A 25,013-nucleotide genomic window follows, 5' to 3' on the forward strand; every position below is an offset into this window, starting at 1 on the left:
ATCCGGATCACTCCCAAAATCTAATTCACCAATTACTCCCTCGCCAGTGGGGTGGAGACATGGTGAGGCAAGGCATTGGCTTCGCTACGTGTGGAAGTCATGGCAGAGTGTGAATATTCCTCTATCCCTCCCAGCATTGTGAGTATTCTCACTACAATCCACTGTCTTTCTCTGTGTTACACTTAGACTTCGCTCCTCGACTGGATGTGTGTCTTTCAAACTCTTTAAACACCAAAATTTTGAATAAGTTACTCATGTCCGCCATCTCCTGGTGTAAAGTGGTAACAGCGCAGACCTCCACCATTAGCCCTATCTCCCAATAGTACATAATCCTTTAAAAAATTCCTGGATCCAGACAGTGATCCAGATCAGTCCCAAAATCTAATCAGTTCTTCCTTATCCCATTTCTGACATTTCCTGAAAATTTCATGAAAATCTGTCCATGACTTTTTGAGTTATGTTGCTAACAAACTAACAAACAAACAAACAAACAAACCCACCCCACACATAACCTCCTTGGTGGAGGTAACTATGTATGCTGATTAACTGCACTGTAACACCATAATACAAGCATCCAAATCCGCAGTGCAAATTTGATCATGACAAAGTGAGACAGAATGATAGAAACTTCTATACATTTAGCTCAGGTTCCTCCTATTCCTCTTCATCTTTGCTCAAATGTTTTTACACCTTGATTGGAGTCCACATGTGGCAAATTAAACTGGTTGGAAATTATTTTGAAAGAAAGAGGTCACAGGAACTGCCTGCAGAGCTCAGACACAGGATTGTTACCAGGCAAAGATCTGGGTAAAGCTACAAAAAAAATGAGCTTCACTGCGGTGTTAATTTCATCGACTAAAACTATGTCTAAAAATGTTCCTCAACAGCCTTTTTTTTCTATGACAAAACTTAGGCTAACACTAACAAAAAGTAGATCTGTGATGACTAAAACTGACAAAAAGTAAGTTTAGTTTTCATCAAGATGACTAAAACTAGACGAAAATTAATGTAGTTTTCGTGGGACGTTCAAAATCTGTGATATTTTTCTATTGGTGGTAAATTTGTCAAAAAACAATGCAGCTGTATCTCTTCTGCCTCTCAGTTGTTTAGAGCAGGGACCTCAGGTCTGGTAGGGTGCATAGAACATACCACCATGACTTAGTACCAGATTCAGGCAAGATAATAAATGCTTGGACTAAAACTAAAGACTAAAATGTGATGACTTTTTATGGACTAAAGCTAGATGAAAAAGTCTTGAGTTTTCGTCGACTAAAACTAGACTAAAATTAAAAAGGGTAAAAAAAAACTAAAATGGGACTAAAACTGAAAGACATTTCGTCTAAAGACTAAGAATAAAATTAAAAATTGCTGCCGAAATCAACACTGCTTCACTGAAGGTTCCCAAGAGCACAGATGCCTCCATAATTCTCAAGCTGTTGCAGTAGCTGCCCAAACCATGGAATAGCTCACACCTTCATGTATGATCCAGCCCCACTCCCAAATATTTTAGATCACTGTTGAAAACTTGTATCTTCTTTTTAGTTTTCATCTCAAGATAAGAGCGTCTTATCTTTACAGATTTTATGGATTTAACTGCTACTTTTACCTACTTTTTTTTTTAGCTCTTTGGTTGACCCCAGTTGTTTTAAATGTGCTATATAAATAAAGTTGAAATGAACTTAATTGAACTTTAAGATAACAGTGTTACATGGATTAAAACATTATCACAAGACAAAATCAAATGTATTTTGACTGCAGAAACATCAGACCAAGACTGTCATATTTGGTTCATATGAGGAATGTGTGTGATTAGTTGACTTAGCAATTACATTTTATCACCATCGCCAGTTAGCACTAGAATTTGTTTGAACTATTAAATATTTTTCTGAATTTAGACCCACAATGCCAGTCAAATGTTGTGTCTGAGCTGTAATACAGTCACCAACCACAAGGTGGCTTTGGTTTCACTTAATGAGCTGCTTCTCCTGTTCCAGATTTAAACCAGCACAGTGGACAAATGCCTACTTGTAGGTGCAGCCTGGTTTGGCTGCTTCTCAATCTATAAAATGGAGATTAAGTTGTATTTAGACCGTTCAGGTAAAACTGACATGTTGACCAATATGATGCTGCCAGGCATGCTGATGTGAACTCACAAGGTATGCTAGCACTGATAATGTTGATCACACTCTTTAATACTGGACATCATGACAAGGACTGCAAAAGACATGCAACTGCAATAAAAGTGCTCCATTTGACTGGTTTTTCAGTATTTCCTGACCTTCAGACTGGTGGATCTCTGAAATTTGAGATTTAATCAACTGAGAAAATAGTCAGTAGAATCATCCCAAAACATGCTGCTTTACAGAAGTAGAACAAGCACGCTAGATATTGAACATGTATGAATTTTAAATGCTGTTCCAAATAGATTTTTTTTGTATCTTCCTGAAAGTTGTACAGTTTTGTATTAACTTTTCATGATAATCAAAGATCTTTTAAGCTTGCTTTTGAAGTGTCAAACATGTAATCAGGAACCCTCAGCCAGTTTTTAAGGATTACTACAAAAGAACTGGTGTTACACCACACTAATTCCATGTCAAACTCTGTCTTTTCCTCTTCTAGACTGTGAAAATGACAACGGCGACATCCTCTCTACATCCTCCAAGATGGAGGACATTGAGGAACACCAAGAGGGAGATGAGCTTCAGGCGGTGGCCAAGCACTTTGGCAAAGAACTCGAAGAAATCACACTAGAGGCTCTGATCAAACTAGAGCAAACGAGACCAGAGGGGCAAGAGGGGGACCAGGAGCAGGAGGACGTCCCGAAGCGAATGGGCCCATCGCTGGCGTCCATCCTGGGCAAGATGCCCACAGCAGCCACTCTCGGTCTCAATGAGTCCATCAGCAGCTGCATCAATAATGAAAAGGAGAATGGTGAGTGCTGCTAGGCTCAACTTATTTGATTTTCTGGATTTATCATACTGGATGCTTCATTTTAGGCAGAAAGAGCTCTTTGGTGTCACATTATAAGGAAGTAGATTATCTACATCAGAGGTTTTCTGGGTTTAGTCACAGTTTGCCGATTTCTGGGGTATAATAATCTCATTTGTCAGTAAAAATAGCTCTCCGGCTTCTTTTTGTGCTCACTTTTCAGATTTGTTCTCTGAGACAGCATCTGTTTATGCTTTGTGAAACTTTCCTCCTTTTGAATTTTAATGTATCACCAGCGTGATTCATGCAGAGGGGGAGTATGGTTGATGCGTTTGAGAAATCTCAGCTGAACACGCAGTCGTCGGAGTCAGGCAATTTGCAGAGTCTGGTGCTTTTAAGGCAACAATCCTGGGCATTATATTGTTTTATTTAGCAAACATCTTTGTAAGCAGAGGTACCCTTGAGGCTGATCTGATTATGAATGCTGCGGTGATACCGTTTATCCTTGACTCTGTCTGCTACCTGCTGTACCACCATAATAACCCATAATCAAGTTAAAGAACGCTCTCCCAGGTTTAATTGTCGTAATTAGCTTGGCTCCAAAGTGAAATTGTCTGAGCCGTGTGTGAAATTTGTCATCCCTTATTATATTTTACCCTTTTTAGTGCACCACAGACAGTGAGGGTGTGTGGGGGACGTGAAGGAGAAACTGTAGCTGGATTTTTTTAACCCTTGAGGTAGTTGACATTTGGATTTGTGTTGGAATGCTTCGAGTTGCTGCTGTTGTAACACATTCAAGTACGCTTCTCTGGAGAGGTAGACACTTTTCATGCAGATGGCATGTAAACTTAGAACAAAATTTGTACCAAGACAGGAAAAACTGAAATAATATTGTATTTTTAAGGTAGCTATCACCTGAACAAATTATAGAATGGGTTTTAGGGTATAAAGAATACACATTGGTTAGACTTAGACTTATTTCAGACCAAAATCACGAATCTGATGACTGCCTCATAAATGAAGCAACAATGCTGTGAAAGACCGACTTTTTCCCATTCGTCCTCAAGAAAGGGGCAGCATTGTTTCAAATATGGGATTAACAGAGACCCTTGATTGCACAAACATGAGACAAACCATGCACCAAAGCCTGAATTCTTCTGACAACAGCCAATCAGATTTAAGTCACAGAAGGTAAGTGGGAACACCTGACAGTGCAGATCTGCATATAAATAATGACCTGTTAAACTAGGACTTGTTTTCAGAAGAGTTGACCTTTATTCGAACATTTGACCTTCACTTGAACATTGTTTAGAACCTGTTTGACTTAAATTTGGACTTTGTTCTTTGTGTTGTAGACTTTGAAATACACTGAAATCTGTTGATCTTAAATTGCAGATTTAACTTTGGACGCTTTTATGTTGAATTGGACTTTCTTTGGTTATTCGTGTTCTTTACTCAGAGTAAAACTTGGGCCTTAAATGTCATATATTCCAACTTGTTTTAGGGCTTCTAAGTGTTTACTTGACTTTAGGCTTCATGAGAAAGATTTCAGGTACTTTTAGGTGTTGGTGTGAATCACTTTTTGGGATTGCTTGGTCTTGAATTTTGGATGTCTTCAGTTGCAACTTTTAGGTCCTGAAATAAACGATTGGAATTTCCCCTTGTGGGACTAATAAAGGATTATCTTATCTTATCTTAAACTTGACTTGGAACTTTTTGGGTTTGACTTTGGGCTTGTTGTTTGCATCATGTTTACAGCTGACTTAATTTTGATCTTGATGATTTTGATTCTGGACATTTCCTTTGAGCTGAAGGGGTTGACTTTGACTTGACTTCAATGTTTACTTGAAAAATTTTCTTCATCTTTGGGTTTCTTTTTTGGATTTGCCGGTAAACTTGTTTGGATTGACTGGAGACTTTGTCTGGAAGTTGTCTGGAAGTTAGCTTGAGTTGAACATGTTCTAAGATTTGTTAGTCTTATATCTGGCCTTGGGGTAAGTCACTTGGGATTTTGTGATGATGTGGAAAGTGTTCTGGTACTTGGTTGTGTAAATCTACTTTTGACTTACGACTTTTTGAAGTTGAGTTTGGACCTTTAAGTCATACCTTTCAGAGCTGCACAGTTTATTGAATTTTCAGTGCATTTACAATTTTGACCTACATGCGATCAAAAAATGCAATTGTTGGTGATTATTTAAGTTTTACGTACGTGTTCTCTCCTTAAAAATCTCTACATGGTCCTTTACTTAAAATGCTGTTTAATTCATTATTCTGTTTTAATCTCGTCAAAAGAGGAACCAAGTTTTGTCCTTATTCTCTTGTATTAAAGAAGTAGTGACCACTTCACATTTTATTCAGCTGTACACTGAAGTATCTGACTGAACTATGTTAAACAAATCAATGCTGGTGTTATTTCTGACATTTGTACCAAACTGATAAAAATCAGCATTTTATGAGGCGGGGCTTATGTGACATAGAATCCTACCATTGGTAGGATTCTATGTCACTAACTTTGTATAAAATGTAGTACATTACTGCCTCTAACTGACTTTACCATTCAGAGACCACTCCCATCCTCTCCTGCACTGCCTCGGCTCCGAGAGCTCCAGCTTTAGTAACACCAGTGCTGGAGCAAACTGCCCAAACAGGTGGTGCTCAGGACCACCACAGTCCACCACCACACTACAGCCTGCTTCAGGAGGAGAAAAATCCTCCACCTCAAAAGATCGCTCTGAGGCAGCAGTGCTGTGAGACTCTGTGTCACTTTCTGGCAAGGGGACATCACTGTCACTCCCGCCTCATCTGGAACACCCTGTCCTTTACCCCTCCCTCCTCTCAGTACTAAACTGCTTGCTTTCTGTGCATTTTTTGAAATCCTGAAGTAGGCAGAGTTAGCTCTGAGCTGGGGGTTCACTTACGTTTTGATGTTTATTTGCATACAACTTCAATCTGCTCAACTTTCATCTCTTCTTCTCTACATGTGCATGCACACAGAATGGACTTCTCCTAATCCTGCCATTGAATGTTGTGTTATTTCAGCTGAATATAACTCTTCTGCCAAACACAACACTGCCATAACACTGACCGACAGCTGACATGAACTTGCTGATATTTGCTAATCAGCACTCACCTGTTCTTCAATGAAATAGAAATTTTGCCCTTCACTGTCTAAACAGCAGCATTTCTGACACAAACCCATCATAGATTTATAAAACTGCATACTATTATGGATTTCATCCTGGTAGCGATATGGGGGGGGGGGATTCTCCACTACTGAACATATACTCATATGTAAACATTACTGAAGCTAAGTTCTGGCTGGGGCTTTCCTTATTTTAGCGATATAAATGCTGTATAAGGGTCTAAAAACACTAAAACATGCAGTTTAAAGAGCTAATCTGTTTTTTTTCTGCATGTGCATCTGGAGTCTTCATCTGTTCTTTATACTTATCAACACATAAGAAAATACAATTTTTTAGTATGTAATATTGCGATTTGTGTGGCATTAAAAGAAAAATAATGTACCAAAACACTGAAGACTCCTTTTAATCCATTAGGACTGTTGCTAATCAGATCTTGTTGACAGCAGACAGGTCACATGAACCCAAACAGAAGAACAGCCTGATCCTTTCTGCTGCAGGAAAAAGAGAAAACAAACTATAGGAGCGATCATACCCTCTGTCAATGTGACTTATTAACAGTTGCAAAACTAAAACAACTACAGGGATCCATCAAGCCTGCTCTATAATTACCTAATTACATGGAAAAGGATTTGCTTAGCCCCCCCCCCCCTTTATCTGGAGGTGCAGAGGCGTTGATGGATGTGAGGTAATGGTGCCATGCAGCTACATCTGTCCTGATGAGGAAACCTGTGTTTTTATGGCTCTGAGTAGGTGGACGGGGAGTCAGGAGAGGCAGAGGGTGGGGAGGTGAAGTGTGTTTTGATGGGTGGATGTTGTGAGAGAAGGGCTGGTGAAGTGGTTTAATGTTTGGAGAACATCCTGTAACTTCGAGGTCACGGGTTTGAATCCCTGTAGAAGTCTCTTTGTGTCCATAAATATTGACCCTGGCCCCGTGTCCCCATGATGATCAGGTGTGGATGTTAAAAGCTTTCTATGGGTTTTTTATGTGTCAAATTTTGGCATGTGTTTCCCTAAAGAGCACTTAAGGGTAAGTAGAAGCTGTTAAGTGCTTCTCAGTGTTGTTTTTGGTGCTAAAGAGGGTGGTAAATTACTTTGTAGTATCACAGTGTATTTAACTGTCTGCGGTCTGTGCTGTGCATTTAAACACAAATAATCTGCAACAACACTTTTGTCTGTGTCTGGACATACTGTGCATGCAGACATTAGCATTTTGCTGTATTGGCCTTCCTTGTAGGGTTGTCTTAAAGCAGAATTTTGACTTGTGATAAAACTCTTATGAAAAAATCTGGCTTCAGTGATACTTATTTCAATACCAAAGCGGGAAAAATAGAGGTCCAAACCAAGGCACACCATATTGAGTGTTTCCTGGTTTTTAAGACTAAAAAATATGCTATCAAACTTCTATACACTCTTCAAGTTTGGTGCAGCTGATGCTGAGATGGAGCAGGTGTGCTTTGGCCCTGCTCCAGAGCAGGACTATTCTGGGGGCAGCTCGGCGTAGCCCGGCATGGCCAAACTGGTGATGGAAAAGTCAATCAGCACGGCTTGGTTTAGATCTGCGTGGCCATAAGTCATTGTGGAAAAGCCCCACAAGTGATGGCTTGGGTTCAAGTTGGACCTGCAGCTCTTTCCAAGCATGTAATTTCTGACTCTCTTGCCCTGTTTTCTAACTCTATCCTCTTATCTATTAAATAAAGGCATAAAAGCCCAAAGGCAGGTACAGCTTATGTTTTCCTATTCTTTCACTGAATCTGCCATCGCTTCAAAAACACATCGATCCTCATGATAGCTCAAGATAGTATCCAGTTGACATGGGTTTTTGGGAAACATATTTTAGCTTTAATGGATTTTATATTAATCCAATAAGATAAATAATAATAAAAGTAGAAATACTTTTGGATAGTAGATCCTCTCCCGTCCCGCTATCCTTTTAGGAAAAAGCTAATCCCTTTAAGATGCTTCAGGAAATACTATCCAACTAATATGTAAATGACCTGGCTCTCAAAGACATAAACGCACCCGTATATTTCCTGCTGTATGGGATGGTCTCTGCATCTCTCAAACACCCATTTTTCAGGTCAAACCACCCATTAACCCGATGAAAATGCCCCCTAAAATTGCCTCTGAGCTCACTCCATCCTGGGAATACACAAAAAGGGACAAGGTCAAGAGTAAAAGAGCCACTTTGACCATGTGAATGAATCACAGCTCTCTGAATCACTCGCTCTTATGTTAATTGTTAAATGTGTCTCATTTTTATGGAAAGATGCGTTTTTGTTTCGAGTGACGTGAGTTTGAGTCATCCTCTTCAGCTCGGCGCATCAAATGAGGCTCATCAAATGAGGCCATGAATGACAAAATCAGCTTTAAAACCATGAAACACGGCCGTGCTTTAAGGGTTTAATTGTTGGCCAGTGGGACTTGAGTCTGATCTCACCAGGGAGCTGTATGATTAAAGGTTAGCTGTTCATTCCCCCCGAGAGTGACTCTGTCTGTGTGTGTGTGTGTCTCCCTCTTTTCTTTATTCTGCAGCTACAGAGCAGTTTCAGTTTAAATAAAAGGGTTGTGTTGTTTTTATTGTTAAGTTTTTAACAGGCCATCTTAAAACTAGTGAAATCCAAACTGCGTTTTACATGTTTTCTATCCAAACTTCATCCCTAGAGGTAGACGTTCATTAAACCAGTGTAATTAGAAACATTGCAATGCCTTTACTCAGCATCATTTACTAATAATGACTGCACCTTTACCAGGGTTTTTCCCCTAAACTGGGTAAAAGATGAAGCATGGATTTTTTAATCACAGCACGCAGGCTTTGCTAATTGTGGTGGATTTGGGAGGGGCAGGAGGGGCATGGGAGGGGGTATCACAGCCCCCCAAGCTCAATCTTTGAAGTATTAAGTGGACAGACTACCTTGTCATTAGGGTCAGGCCTTTCATCTGTACGCTTGAGAGAGCGTGTGCAGTTCTTGTGGACATTGTTAGCAGAGGGCAGGGCAGTGGAGGAAGAGCGAGAGAGAGGCTGTAATTTTGGATTTTCACAGGAAAAGAGAACAAGAAAACACAGTAAGAACACTGAAACTTTAAAGGTTTGGAAATAGTGGTTGACCTTTTAGTGCTAAGGACAGACCAGTTCCCACTGACGTTATTCTGGTAATATTTTGTTTCCATCTCTGTAAACCAGCATTAAAGTACGGCTAAGTGAGGATCCATTATTTCTAAAATGCTTCTACTTAAGCCACAGATTTCCTTGATGCTGTGTAGTCTACGTTAAGATTCTCTGACTACCTGAGATGCGTGAGAAATAACTGAACAGACCACCATTCAACAGGCAAACATTTTACTAGTTGTTTTCTTCTCCACTTAAAGAGAGGCCTGACAAAGCTTGAGTTTTTTTCTTTTAACAAATTTGTTTTTTAGAGAGAAAACTGCACTGAATTTTGTGTCTTTATCACCCACTCTGCCAAAATAAACCTGAGTGAAACTGCTGTATAACTCAAGGCTCATTCACAGTGCAGTTCCAGGGTATATCTACACATCTGTGGCATTTTACCTTTACTATGAATGCCACCAAGGTGTAACGAGGGGTCAGTAGGGGTATAAGAAAATAGCGATACACTGATATATCGCGATATTTTGCAATACTGTATCGATATTTTGAAATGCAATATCTATATTTTATTAATAATTTACTTTCTTGGTGCGGTAGTTTGTGGTGTAATTTCACCCCCTGACCGGCAGCAGGCAGTTGACTCTTCCCTCTTCTCCTCTGCTTAGACAACGAGATCACGCGAGACTTCCGGTCTGAGCAAGCCGGTTGCTCATGCCTACTAAGCAGTGCAGCTTCTGCTGCATCCATAGCAGATATGTGGACTTATTTTGGCTTCCAAAACATTAAAGACAATACAAACTTAGACAGGAGTCAAGTCGTTTGTAAGATATGGCACGCCAGAGTGTAATACTCGGACAACACGACGAACCTGACAACATAGTGAAAGCTTAGCGTCTAACAGCTAACGTGAAAGAAGCCTGCTGAAGCTACCGCTGGATTTTACTCATGCAACCATAAATACAGTTAATACTTTGTTTTATTTGTAAGGACCTGCGCCGTGTAGTGAACGTTAGCAGGACGGCTTCTGTAATATGATTAAAACACTGGCCCGTCACATCATGTCCTTCTCACAACACAGTCCATCAGTCCTTAAAGCTGGACATGAGGATCAGCTTGTGTCCCATAGTCTCCCTCCACAGGCACCTTGTCATTACATAAAGACATACAAGCTGATATACTGTGAAATATAAAAGATCTGAATACATTTACTCCATATTGATTTATTTTTCCAGTTTTCTCATAAAAATCCTGAAAGCATTTTAATTCACTACAACACATGGGAAAAATCCTCATCTTCAGCTTGCATGCAGGACCATATATTTTATAATGCACTGTATATTTTTTTATGTATATACTATACATATAATTTAAGAATACATTACTTTGGGGGTTATTTCCCATCATGCATCTGGTGGAAAGTCACAGCAACAATTTCTGAGCAGAGAACAAGGTGTAGAAGGAGATGGAGATTGCATTTGAGTTAACATCTCTTATAATCTGGTGTTTTTAAATCATTTACATCAAGTAGAAACAAAAAAAAAAGTTAAACACCAAAGAATCTTTGGATGTTACTGCAACAACCAAGGAACTATCCCGGAAACACTTCAGAATAAAAGTACCCGTCATGTCAGCCTGGACTGAATTGGCAGACATGATAAAGACACCGGTGCAGAGATCTGACTTCAGCTCTGAGCAGAAGTCTTCCATCTCTTGAGTTCTGGGCGGATATTCAGCGGCTCCGACTGAGCTATGCTCATCTTCATGTCTTGAAACATTAACTGTTATAACATATACTTATGCTGAAGACTGGCTCTGATTGGCTGTGGATGACAGTCACGTCACTGAAAACACAATTTGCAAACATGTTTGGTATTATAATGTCAATATAAAATGAAAAGTGTCTTGCATTCAAACATGAGAAGGTAAAACAAGGAGCATTTCTAATGCACACTCAAACAAAAATGCAATAATCATCCTTCTTTAATCATTTAATGATAAGAAGTTAAGTTAAAAACTGGGAAACAAAGCCAAACAAACAACTGTAATACACAGTAAACTATGCTAAGTAAACGCTAGTGTGGTGTTCTTTTATTTGAATGTTTAATAAATTCCATAGAATAATTTGATTAAAAGCAGCTCTAAGATCCCAGCACAAATTACACTTACTTGATTATAAATGAATGAATGAATAATTTATTTCTAATAAGTTGAAATAATAAATGAGCAGAGCAGGATGTCATGGCACAAGATTAGTTTGAAGGATTTCTTCCCCTATAGATTATGAGCTGTTCTCTGAGTTTGAAAACGCTGCAGTCATTGAAAAAGTGACAGCTGCGCTCCTGTCGTTAAACTCTTTTCTGTCTTTCACCTTGTTTTACCTCGCTCCCTCATCGACGTCCTGTCTGAGTAATGGCATTTTCATTAACTTGTGCCATCAGAGCACAAGCTGAGAGCTGAGAGCAGCCGGGCTGGCCAGCAGGAGGAACGTGACTCCGGCACCTCCGGGTGACTTTGTCACATCCGTCTATAGCCCAGGTCTTCGGGGAGCTCCGCCTCGCACCATTAGAGGCAGCATTGATTGAGGCACGCTGTTTTCAGCGGAGCACTTAGTTCAATCAATGACGTTTGCCCTGACCTTAACTACCTCAGCGAGCGCAGCGCACCAGCTCTCGTCAAACCATTCTGCCGCTTTTATTGCCTGAAAACGCCTGGGGAAAAGAGAGGTTTGAAGTGTGTGGAACTCTAGATTTTAGCAAGGTCTTTTGCTCTTTGAAGAATCTATTTTGTTTTTAAGATCCAGCTTGGTTTCACACCACACTTTGGTGGCCGTTTACAGGTGTTTTACTGCATTTAAGGAAAGTGGTATAACATTCCAGCCAAGATGTGAAACATTTTCAACCATCCATCCTCACTACTATTACTGCAGTAAATGGCTACTCTCAGGCCTTGCGGTGGAAGCTCACTGACAGATCTGTGTTCTAACAGCAGCTCTGCTGAGTCAATTATAGTCTTTTAAATGAGCAGCATCTGTCTCATCTCTGTCCACAGAGGAGTCGTTCACCAGTGAAAGAAAATGCAAAGTGTCATCCTGCAGCACAGGACTTCACCTCTTCAGCAGTAACATCTGTAGAGAAAAGATCCACAAGCCTCTTTGTGTTTTTTTCTTTTTGGTGTGTTAATGAGCAGAGAGGCAACCCTTTAAACCAGGAGGTCACTGGTTTGTCCGTAGCAAACATGTATGTTTTCAAGCTTTAACAGTATAAAAGAAACAGCAATAATAAGTGAAAGTGTGTCCTTAAACGTCCTGCTGCATTACGATTGTGATGTAAACATCTTTAAATACAGGCTTATCTCTGTATAGCCAGTATCACACAGCATGTAAGCCATCTGATGCTTTGTTAAAGCTCCACAAAAAGTATGTCACTAAAACTTTGTAGATAAGTGTAAAAACACAGCTTGTGATGTCCCACAATAACTTTGATAGTTTCACAATCATCCCATCTTTAGAGTTAAAACTGATTCATAGAAATACTAATGATTTTGCGATCCTGGATATCCTCTCAGCAGTTTGAAAAACATCTCCTCTGTAATTCTGCTTCACAGACTTCAAGTATCTTTCAGCTGGGTCACTTTTTAACAAGGTAGACTAGTGGCGCTTTATCCACTTCGCTTAATACATTTATCCAATTACAGCTGTAACTTCATTGAGTCATAGCATGTGTGGCTTTAGTCTCTAGGAACAAGTCTGTTTTTTTACCCATCAGAGAAGCTTGAACATGCCATTTTTGCATACGCATCTTTGTATTGATTGGGCATGAGCATGTTTCTTTAATTTAAGTTTTATTGTATGCACTTTGATACCTTTTGCCTCACTGGTTTCCCTTTAATTTCCAGTCCACATGCTAAAACAAGCCTAGCTAATCCATAGGACTGCTTCCTGAGACTTCCTAAGGCTGGTTCACAGTCGCATTTCAAGGATATTTAGGCCCTGTGATGGTTCACTTTCACTGTAAACGTTGCTGTGCCAGACTCTTGTTCACCTTCTAATGCCATAACACAGTGTGAAATAATGCACAGGGACACTGATAATCAGCCTGTCAAAAATGTCTTAAGACAGTGGAGGTTCATTAAGGTGCTGTCATGTATATGCACTGTGAAAACAGCTACAAATACAGCACAGACATCAGAGAGGTGTCTGTCTTCTCGTCTAACTCTTGGAGGATACAAAGCTTAGAGTGAGATGTGATGCAATAACACTGTTAAATGGTTGATGCAGAGCAGACAGGACTTTTTCAAGTCATACATGATGGTGTTGTTTATATGTCTCAGTGTTGAAGTTGGCTGAGGCCAGAGGCATAATCTTTTCTGGATGTTTGACTCTCAGTCTGTGCATTCTTTTGATATCTCAAGAATGCTTTGGAGTGTTTTTATCAAACTCTGCACAGATTCTCACCCTTACTCAAGGATAAACTGACTCCATTTAGAAGTAAGGTCAAAGGTCAAGTTCATGGGGCTTGTGTGTATCCTTTACTTGTGAACACAATATCTCAGGAATGCCTTCAGGGGCTTCCTTCAAACTTTGCACATGCTCACTCTTACTCTAGGGCTAACTTAGTAGATTTTGGAGACCAAAGGTCAGAGGTAAAGGTCTCATGGTCAGCCTTGCTTATTGCATTTGTACCACAGAAAACACCCCAGCCTTTTTTCGTCACCCACCACTGTCTTTTCACTGTTTGGCGATCAGAGAGGTTGCAGAAACATAACCCCCCCGATGGTAACTCCAGTTTTCCTTGCATATTTTCAACCACCTTCTAGCAAGTAGATCTAGACTATAATCTCTTAAAATTTGGTTTAAACAGTAACATAGGTTTCCGCAAACCAGTGCCTTAACCTTTACTGGTTTACTTAAAAAGAAACTGGAAATACACTGGAGCTCTTGAAAAGTTCAAATGCTGTCAGATTAACCAGGGTTCATGCACTCTTGTACATTTCTGAATATGTAACTGTGTTTGTCACTGCACAGAATAATCACTTTGAAGCTGTCTCCTACCTTTAAGTTATGAACATCATAAAGTCAACATCAAAAAATACATCTCTTTGCCCTCATTTGAGTCCCAAAAGACACTGGCAAGAATTTCCTCACATTGTCAAAAACGACCTAAAAAATTGCTTTAGTATGCAGAGAAATCAGTTTTTAAACATGCAATGAAAAATTTTTTGATTTATTGTGATCAGCTGTTGAATAGCAGGAGTTCAATACAATTGAAAATGTAATTGCTTAACAGCCTTAATAATAAGGTTAAAACAAATTAAGAAATATTTGTTGAAATTAATTTAACCAGGAAACCCTCATTGAGATCAAGAATCTCATTTACAAGAGCGTCCTGGCCAAGACACACGAACGCAGCATGTTCAGCTGAGTTACAGGCAATCAAACAAAAAACTATTACAAACATTTAAAAGAAAAATTGAAATAAATAGTCAGGAATCATACAGTAGCAGACAGACATAACCCACAAACATACAACCTGATGCATCTTCCTACTTAACATTTATTCTACATTAAAAATATTAATATTAAAAATTGACTATCTTAGCTGGAACAAATATTCCTGCTGTAGGTTTCTGGCTGCAGCAGCGGTGTACCTGAAACTCCTTTTACCCATTTTAAGACAACATTTAACAAGGGCTGTCAGTATACATGCTTTAATCTCAATCAATTAAGGTCCATAATTAGTCCATTAATTATTTTTAAGCACCATAAATCACCTGACAACCCTCTTCCGTACATTATAGTTAACCCCTCGTTTCCACATATGTGTGGTTACGGAGGTAAGTCAACCAGAGGTCCATTCGTTCCTATGGGAATCTCTGTGTTGTCTGACCTGCCTGTGAAACTCCTCTCCTCTGTAATATTTTGGACCAGAATGTGCTTCAAGTACGCTGAAAAAATTGAACTTTTCAGTAGATTCCAGAGCAACCATATGGCAGTGTGTTAGCTGACTAAGCTGCTAACTAAACTTAAAACAAAGAGTAAGGCAATTTGTGTTTGGTACATTATCTCTTTGTTGTAACAATGCTTCTTGGTAATAAATCTTATACCATTGGAAAGCCTGTTTATTACCCTTGTAAATGATGCCACATTTGTAAGGATCATGCATTTGTGGGATGAGCAGCAGAGCTGAGTATGTGGGTTGCACCCATGAAAAATGTACCAAATCTCCTCTGCCAGTGCCAAACAGACCTCAACCCCATTTCACATCCAAAAACCTGCAAACAGCTCCGTGGAGTAGTCAAAAGTCATCTGCACCTTGTGTTATCAAAATGTACCTTTTTACTTTACCCTTATTTCCTTTTCAATCCATAACAAATTCCTTTTCTGTTGTTAGAATCGTTGATTTTCCTGAAGTTTCTTACTTTCTTTCAAACAGGAAGTCAGTCACCCTTAGTGTAAGCTAGTACAAAAATCTAAATAAAACCAAAGCTGTTTTAAATGCAAAAATAGTGGAATTTCAAAATGTTACAAAATGATGAGATGATTGCAATTAACAATAGAAATTCTGAGATTAATGGGGATTACATTTTTAATTGATAGACTCCCTGTATTAAACTTAATATGTTTCTAGAACCTCAAAAATGACTTTTCTGCTTTGTAGCCTCACATTCTATAGAGTGAGTTAAAAGACTTAAATCTTGACACCTGTCAAATGAATATTTGATGCAGTGCCACTCTTCAGTCATCAGGTTGAACCCTCTGGCATCTTCAGCTGATGGACTGTTAAAATCACGTGCATTGTTCCTTTAATTGCTAATGAGTGTTTACTAATTAATGCAGCTAATCCATTCACTAACTTACCCATTGACTGGCCCCTCTCTTTCCTGGGTGTTGTTGGGACAGCTGGGCAGGCCTCAGAGTGTTGGTGTGAGAGGAGGGGGTGTTCACAGTGCCTGAGGCGGTACAGTAGAGCTTGATGGACATATGGCCGGATGGACTCGACCTCTCAGAGGAGGGGGACGTCTGCATGTGATGGCAGACAGACAGACAGGCGATGACAGCACAGGGAGACAGGCGTCACCGATACACAACAGAAACACAAGAAGAAGAACAAACGTCTAATGTTTATTTCAAGCTCAGGCTGCTCTCTGCGGACATCCAATCATACGCTCTCAGTGAGTCGGTGCAAGCTAAGCTACCTCAGCAGCAGCAGCGTGGTGTGGAATATGAAATCAGGCGGCGAGAAAGTGTGTGTAAAGAGTGTGTGTTTGTGAGCAGCAGTTAGTAGTCACTCTCTCTGGTGAGATGGCTGCAGCGGCCCGTCACAGCAGCCAACTGTGATTGGAGCTGATGTGCGTCTTCTGGCCCGAGGAGGGAAAGGGAAGCCGTCTCGTCTGCCGCCGCCAGCCTGACGGGAGATGACAGCTACCGTTTAGCAGGCAGGCAGAGGCAGGAAACCGCTCGCCTCTGGCTGTTACGTCACAGCAGATTTTACTGTCTCAGTCCTTTTTCCCCGCTCTCTCCTCACACAGCGGGATCAGGACGGGGGATTTTAGTCGGGGTCCCAGTCCGGTCAGAGGATTAACTCCATTGTACAGAAAGTATGAGCAGATTTTGTGGGAAAAAATCACTTATTAATCACCCTGTGTTCTGACAGCCATTTGACATGTTTTGATTTTTTTTCAGAGTATTAAAGCAGGCAAAGAATAATCCTCTACTGCAGACTTACATTTTATGGTATGTACTTTTAGAAACTAAAAAAAACTCATAGAAGTTTACTTAAGAAAGTTAATTTGGCTTGAGTTGACTCGATTTGAAAGTTTTGTCATTTTTGTCCCCTTCAAAATATCATCACTGGTTTATTTTCACCAGGAACAAACATAAACATAGAACATAATTTTAAGATATAATCCCACTGTGATATTCAAATGTGGATTTCAGCATCCTCATCTTAAGCCAAGAAGTTCTAGTTCCCCTGTTGGATAATTCCTCTTAAAAAAACAATCTTTTACCCAAAATACTCACATTTATTGCAGAAATGGCATGATGCTGCTTGTTTATCAGCATGAATACTCGTGATATATCATCTAGTGAAGAAAATAACGTCTGGTTAAACAGATATTCAGTGCCTCTCCTCCAGAGAAAATGAAATCCAGATTGTGTTTGCAGTTTAACAGACTAAATGAGAGCAAGAGTCAAAGCCAGAGTGACCAGAAAATAAATATTGATGTCTGTAATGGCACCATGAGTCATGGAGTCATTTTGCTAAGCCGCGAGGATGATGTTAAATTTCTTCAATATGAAGAAGGAAGAATCCTGAGAGAGGGAAACTTCTGGATCTCAATAATAAGCTTATCAAGCTGTGAAAGAGATCAAATTTACAGATTGTTTTAACAAACTAAGGTCAGTTCAAATGACATTCAAACTCCTCAAAGTGGACTCTAACTCAGCAGAGGTCAGAGAGGGATATCAGTCTGAGTCTTTGGTGGCTTTCACACTAGAGTTCCAGTCCTGGATCCAAGTGCACCTGAGCTGTTTTGGTCAGTGTGAATGCAAATGAATCTTGGGGAGGTGGTCTCGGGTATGATTAAAGTGGACCCTGGCACGATTCTGATGAGATGTGAATGCAACTGCGCCCGGATACAGGACAGAGAGTTGTATTAGCTATATGACGTCATTGTAAAGACTAAACTTTGCACAGCGCGGCAGTTTGTTCACAATATTCCTCAAAAAAAATTGAGGGTATTTTTTATGACTGAGATGCTAAGGCAATAAAAGTTTTAATCCACTGAGCTGCTCATGGATGTGCAGATACAAAGTGCAACTTTGCTGGCACCTTAAAAAGTGATTTTAAAACCCTCCATGGTGGCAGGAAGGACTTTTTTACTGGGTTAGATCATAAGCAATCTTAGCTCAGGTCATGACCTGAGTGGTTACCATGGTAGCTTGTTCTTCTTGCTCCTCCTTGGCAGGTTTGTAAACCAGCAAAGTGTATACCACCACATCAGACTGAGTACATACGCAAGTGAGCCCGGACATGGATCGATGTTGCTGGTGTGTAAATAAGCCAGCAGGGGAAGAGGGGGTGGGATGAATCGTGCTGCGTTGTGGCTCAAAACAACTGGGCCCAGTATGAAAGCAGCCTTTGTTTTTTAATGTGCATTAAAATTAGTGTCATAAAGACCTACTGTGGTTTTTCAGCCCACTCTCCAATGGCATGAGTAGGAAGACTCACTGGTACTTTGCAGGTGATATTACACTGCTGCAGCCTCGCTTGTTTTTTAGAATTGAGGACCTAGTTCACTGAAAGTTTTACTCCATATGGTGTATTTACAAAAATGAAAATTACAGTTCACATAATGCATGAATTTCACATAATGCAGGAGGAAAGCTGTTAAAAATGACCTTCCTGGTTCACACTATGAGAGTTTCACATAGCATCCTGGGGTCAGTGGTAAAGCAGTACCTCTTTCAACAGCTATTTAGGGCGGCATTGTTATAGGAGTGGAGTTATGGGGTGAGCTTGGGCATCAGAAGAAGCACCTGATTATACCGAAAAATCATTATGATAAAACACTCGTAAGCAGCACAAACCTGTTTTAGATAAGGCAACATAACAGCAGCTTTCAGTAGCAGTTCACACTTCATAAGGTAGCAGTCTTTGACGTATCAGCCATTGTGGCCATCATGACCAGACGCTGCCATTACAGCTATAAAATTGAGGATTATCAGGCTTTGAAAACTGTTGGGAGCATTTTTGGTTATGTATTTTTTTCAGCTAAAGACATGCAAGTTTGTTCATTTTTTAACTGATGTAGACATTTCAGTTCTTAAATCCCACATATCACCTTGAACATTTTAGGACCTCATTGTCCTTGTTGACTTTAAAGAGAAGATTAGAAGTCAACTTATGACCTTAAAAAGATCTAAAGAGGATGAAGTAGCATGATCAAAAGCTCCAGAGTGAGTTGTAATAGACCTTGTGGAAAGCTTGTTTCACCAGCGGCTGTTTAGAAGGTCAAGAACCAATCAGCTAAAGGCTTTAAGGAATGTCAATTGCCGAAAGAAAGGCCAAGAAGGGCTGCACATCAAATGCAGGTATTTTAATCTTTTAAAACAGTTGACTTCAAAAAGAAAGTGTCATTGAACTGAAAGCTCCTGAATAGTCACTGACGGACCTTTTGATAAGATTAAAGGGTTTCTAGCTGAATAAAATGTTATTATTTTGAGTTAATTATAAGACCTTGCCAATTTTTCTTTTCTGATTTGAAAAACTGGGAGCTTATAGTTCCTGAATGCTGTCTGTTTAAACTTAATTAGCTGTTACTAACAAAGAAGCACTCTCCCAGCTCTTAATTACAAGAGAAATATCATTTGGCCTTCATGTAAGGTTGTCTGTTGCTAGAACACGGCCTCCTTCACAAAGTCAATAACAGCCTTTTAATTTTACCCAAAGCCAAACAAACTGATTTGTGAATTAAAAAAAAAAACACCAACAGCAAAAGTCAGAAACTTTTAGAAGTGAAACAGATATGACTTTGGTGTATTTGTAATTTTAAAATAAACCTTTAAAGACATTAGAAGAGACTCCCTTTAGATGGAGTTTTTGTTGCTTTATTGCTGAGGTCTTTACAGCATCAAAGACTGACAGTGTGTAACTGTAGCAAAGGAAACTGAGGGTGGATTTTTCTTTCATTTTTCTTTTCTTATTACTTATGAAGCAACTTTATAAATATTTTCATGCAGATTTGAAAGTGGTCTGGTGTATTAGAGACACAGAAAACTGTTTCATGATGGCACATTTTGGGTGAACACTCATATGGGGGTTGCTTTGCATTTCAGATGTGTCATTTTTTCCGTGCGGACATTAAACAGTTCTTGTTTTGATGACGGCATCGTGGGAATGCTTCATATGTACCATTAAAACTTCCACAGAGTGCCGTCTTCATCCATCAAACACTCCTCTTTATCATAAACTAACATTATTGATTTTCTCTCTTCTAATGATTTATTCATCCCCGTTCGTGTGATGTCAAATTACTTTCTGTTTTAGAAAATATACTGAATATTAGAGCAGAACAAAATGACAGGACCTCCCTTTGATCAAAGACATTTATTGAAAATATGGAAAGTGTAGCTCCCTCTGTTGAAAGATCTGTCTCCTTCAATACAAACATCAGTCCAGTTTATGAGAGGACACAGAGCCGTGGCAGCCTCAGATGGCAGAGAGAAGAAAAACAATACAGCTGGTCATAACAGTGGAAAGTAAAGTGAGGTAATGTCGGCAAAGTCGGTTTAATCAACGCTGCGTATTGACAGCTTAGCTCAACACTTACATTGAACTCCAGGTCTCTCTGTTGTTTCCATCTAGTCTCTATTTTAGTTTCTCTAATTGCTTTGTAGTCAGGAAGCTTCTGGATTAGTGAGAAAAATCTCTGAAAATGAAACATGCTCTTTTAGAACAGAAGAAAAGGAGAGGATTTCAGGATGTTAGTGTCTTTCAACTATCTCTTTCCATCATTAAACATCTGTTTTTAAAGAAACCAAACAGCTTTATTTGCCTCTCAAGAAACAGTCTTGGAGTTTTCCTTTCATTTGTAATTTGAAGGTGTCTTTTAAAGACCTCAGCAGTAGTAATGGTTTGTTTTTGAACTCTAGTAAGATTAAAAGAGGAGAGGAAATCACCATCACACTCCACACAAGTGAAATGAGTAGACATCTGTTCTATTTGCTCTGTTTATGCTCTGCTGGGGAATGAAAAAGATGTTAGAAACTTTAATTGTGATTAACCTGCAGATTTCTTCATGGGCACAGTTTGTGCAGTAATGGCTTTCACCAAGCAGCTGTTATTTCAGACTTTGTTTCTCTTATTGTGGACTAATGTTGTTATATTTTTTATTTGATACCTCTGTTTTTAGGCTTTGTTTTGGTTAAACTCACGCCTTGAAATAACCATTTAAAATTATTCTCTTATGTCACTATCTCTGCCATAGAAAATATATTATACAAGTACGGCTAGTTGGAGGGTCTCCCAATCCCAAACAGAGAATTCCACTGTTACACAGTTCAGCATCAGTGCAGTTAGGGATGCATGGATGCATTGGTTTAACATCAGTATCAGCTGATACTGACGCTGTTGGCAGACACTGGACATCCTTAAATAATGCTGCAGGAACAGATGTCAGTAGCCAGCGTCTACCTGTTGTGTCAAATCAAGGCTAAAGTTGGTATCTAGTGCAGCTGAATCCAATAAGAGATGTTTACTGGGTAAAGGAAGATATCTATTCGATAAACTGAGGATCATGGTGATTAATGTCGGCTCTTGAAAATGACATCAAAGAGTAAAGTCAAGATCTGCCCTCTTTGTAAAGTGTATTGAGACGATTCTGGTTAGGAATTAGTGCTACACTTCTAAAGACTGATTGATTTTACACCAAAAGAAGAGTATAACATTAGTGAAAGTATAGCAATTGGCTAAATTGTTGTTTTGATCATGGGTTTTGGTCTCAATCAGTTTAACTATGTGCGTCTGTCCATCACTCTATTCATCTGTACATCCTTTCCTTTGTTTGTTTGTCCATAAATTGATCCATCCATCCATCCATCCATCCATCCATCCATCCAATAATACACCCATCCTTCAGTCAATGCATCCATTCTTTTTTTAAATCCATCCATCCATCCGTTTGCCTATGCATCCATCCTTCTGTCAAAATCCGTCTGTCAATGCATCCATCTGTTTCTCAATGCATCCATCCATTTGCCAATGAATCCATTAGTTTGTCAATGCAATCATCAGTCCGTCAGTGCATCCATCCGCCTGTCAATGCATCCATCTGTTGTCAATGCTTCATTGTTTGTCACTCCCCCAATCATCCATCTATCAATGCATTCATACAACCAGCCATACATTTATCAATCTGTTTACCTCGCTGTCCTCTGCCTTTCTGTTCATTTGTCTGTCCTTTGCCACATTAAACAATCTATCCATCAATTACTCAACCTGTCCATCTGTCAAGTCCGTCCTCCATTCACCGTTGTTCCACATTTGTGTTCTACCTGGGCATCACAAAATCTCAATGAAAATCACCTACATAATTTGTATGCACACAGATTTAATAAATTAACTAAAATCACAGCATCCAGAATAATTCCCACTAGTTAACAGAAACTTCAGGCCAACATCGACTGGTAGGGTAACACCATAGGAATGTCACACTGTTAAGTAGGTTGACCACTATTTTAAAATCCCTTCATTTAGACAGAACAGTTAGAGAAATCTTATTAGGAAGCAGCAGTGTCTGAAAAACCCTGGGTTTCAATTACAATGAGTGAAAGTCAGGATAAAGGTGACATTTATTAAATACATTGTTTCAGTTTTACACACAAGTCCAAGATGGACTGGTTGTGATCTTAGACCGTAGAAATGAATAATAAAGGATGATGGGATCTGATTACTGAGACAACTCCGTGTTGATTGGCTATTTTCCACAAAGCTGTCTATGAGGAACAGAAATAATCACTGTGTCAGAGTGACCCTGTGGTCCAGGACACGCTCCAGGTGACCTCAATGATCCAGCCAGGTACATTTGTTTCATGTCATCCTACCGACAAAAACAGCATCCGCCGCTTTGACAATGAAAACAAATTACCTCATTAGAATATCATAAATGTCATCTCAGGTATGAAAGGGAAGGAAATGTCAGGATGAACCACAGCTACAGCGTCAATAATCTAATATTGTCACATCCTGTTGATAATGCTCACATAACACCTGCTCCTATGAAAGTCACTCCTGGTTCGCCTTTTATTTTACTAACATCATAACTAATCACTTTAAATCTTGCTCTTTGAAAAAAAACAAAAAAACGCAGCTATTAAAACAACTTTAATGGTTATTATATTAGCTCAGAGTTTGTGCTCATTTATGTGTTAGTCCATTTATTTGGATATCTCTAAATCTGTTTTTTTTTAAAGGAAACATTTATTGAGACTTTTTATCTTTTAATACCATAAATAAAATGCTATAAAAATATGTAAAACAGTTATTAAAAGGTAGTTAATACGATTTTAAAGCCTTGTTGCTGTTTTTTTTTGTGAGTTAATGATGTTTTGTCTCCTTTGTGAGCCTAGTGTCCATGTATAAACAAGTGGGATACCAGTGCCTCCAGGGACTTATTGTCCAGCAGCTTCTATATGCGTAAACTGTATCACCCCGCTCCCTATTTTGTGTCCAGGGGAAGAGGAGGAGGAGGAGCAGGTGGTTGAGTGGGCGTTCACTCCAGTCCGGGCTCCTCCAAGGTCAGGGAGGTCAGCTTTTAATGGGCTAGCCCGGCCCGCCCGTGTCAGCGAGAATCTAGCGCTCTATTTATTGCCTTAGCCGGCTGGTTATTTCTCCAGGGCAGAGCTGGCACCGAGCCGTATTACCTCATACTACTGCAGGGAAGGACATTTACACCAGGAGATGCCTTTATGGGTATTTATTTTACATTGCAGGTGCTTATGGCATCCTGATACATAAATGTATGAGTATGAGAGCAACTGTAGACCACAGGATGAAAGAGTGAACACTTCAATATTCTGATTGTAGATTAAAAAGGTATGCAGTGTTTTAATCCATAGGTCTTTGAGATCAGCCAAGCTGGATGTTTTATTGCATTCAGGTGAATTCAGAAATTTGAAGTCTTTATTGTGCAGAAACAATAAAATGTCAAAGCATCTTCCATAGCTGCAGTAAACAGAGTGAAAACTAGGATCAGAAGGCATAACAGAATAAAAACAAGAAACAATTCATATGAAAATTGTTGGCACATGTTTACGCTCAGTGTTAATGACAGTTGTTAAATGTCAGCGAACTTCTTATTATTATACATGAGTTAATGTTCATTTTAGCATTTAATTTGGGAAAAATAGGCTGAGTAGAAACCTGTATACTGGTGTTTTAAAGCATCATTGTTAAAGGTGATCTATCTTCGAAATATTCCCATTATTTGATGTTAAAGTGGCACAAAAAATAGCACGTTACTCACCTTTATTTTCTCAGTACATCTTTTAACATAGAACTTGCCGTTTGTTCTTTACCTGATAAATGTGAAAGTGTGAGACTAATTCTTTCACATGCTAAAGTCCTGACAGTACAGTCTCACCTTCATTTCCTTGCAGACAGGTGTGTAGGAGGAAATGTCTAGAGGTGAGAGAAAAGTCTGCATGCTGTCTTTGTACCTTTTATAAACTTTATTAGAAATACAGAGTGTTCCTGTTCTTACACCTAAACCGGGAGAGCTGTTGAATGAAAAACCCTGCAGACAGGTAGAGCCAACATCTAAAATACATGGAAATCCTCCTGGCAGCCTGTTCACATGAAGCCATAAGAAGAAAGATCACACAATGAACAAACACAAATTATAATATCTAGAATAGACCATGACCCAAAAAATTTCTATATATAAAATATTAAATATATGGGAATTTTAAAATAGCTCATCCTCATCTGTTGTTTTTTTTTGCATTAAGATGATGGTCTCATGTCTTGTAATCCTCATAGTGGGAGAAAACATGCTCTGTTTTCAATCCTTAACGTTTTCTTACAGATTATATACTCTGGTTAAGACCAACTGTGCTCCTCTCGTTTGTCTGTTATGTTTGAGAACAGCAACTGCAATGTATGATGGTAAACATTGCTGGGCTAGTGACCATTGATTGTTCACTACTCTTCACAAAGTATTGTGGGTAGAAAGAGTGCACTATAGTAAATAGGGAGTGGTTTCGGACATAGCCAAGGACTTTGTTGTAAACGTGAATATTTTGAAGAATATATAAGTCTTGGTCATTATAGTTT

General features: G+C 39.3%; 1 protein-coding gene across 1 annotated transcript in view; it reads left to right on the top strand.

Annotated features, from left to right (window-relative positions):
• LOC121526144 (transcription factor IIIB 90 kDa subunit-like) overlaps positions 1-25,013 on the top strand; it is a 178,264-nt gene that overhangs the window by 62,552 nt on the left and 90,699 nt on the right. Inside the window, exon 12 of the mRNA XM_041812554.1 lies at positions 2,620-2,931. Coding sequence (XP_041668488.1) covers positions 2,620-2,931 — 312 coding nt within the window. The remainder of the gene's footprint in view (positions 1-2,619; positions 2,932-25,013) is intronic.

Source organism: Cheilinus undulatus, linkage group 18 (assembly GCF_018320785.1).
Source record: "Cheilinus undulatus linkage group 18, ASM1832078v1, whole genome shotgun sequence".
NCBI lineage: Eukaryota > Metazoa > Chordata > Actinopteri > Labriformes > Labridae > Cheilinus > Cheilinus undulatus.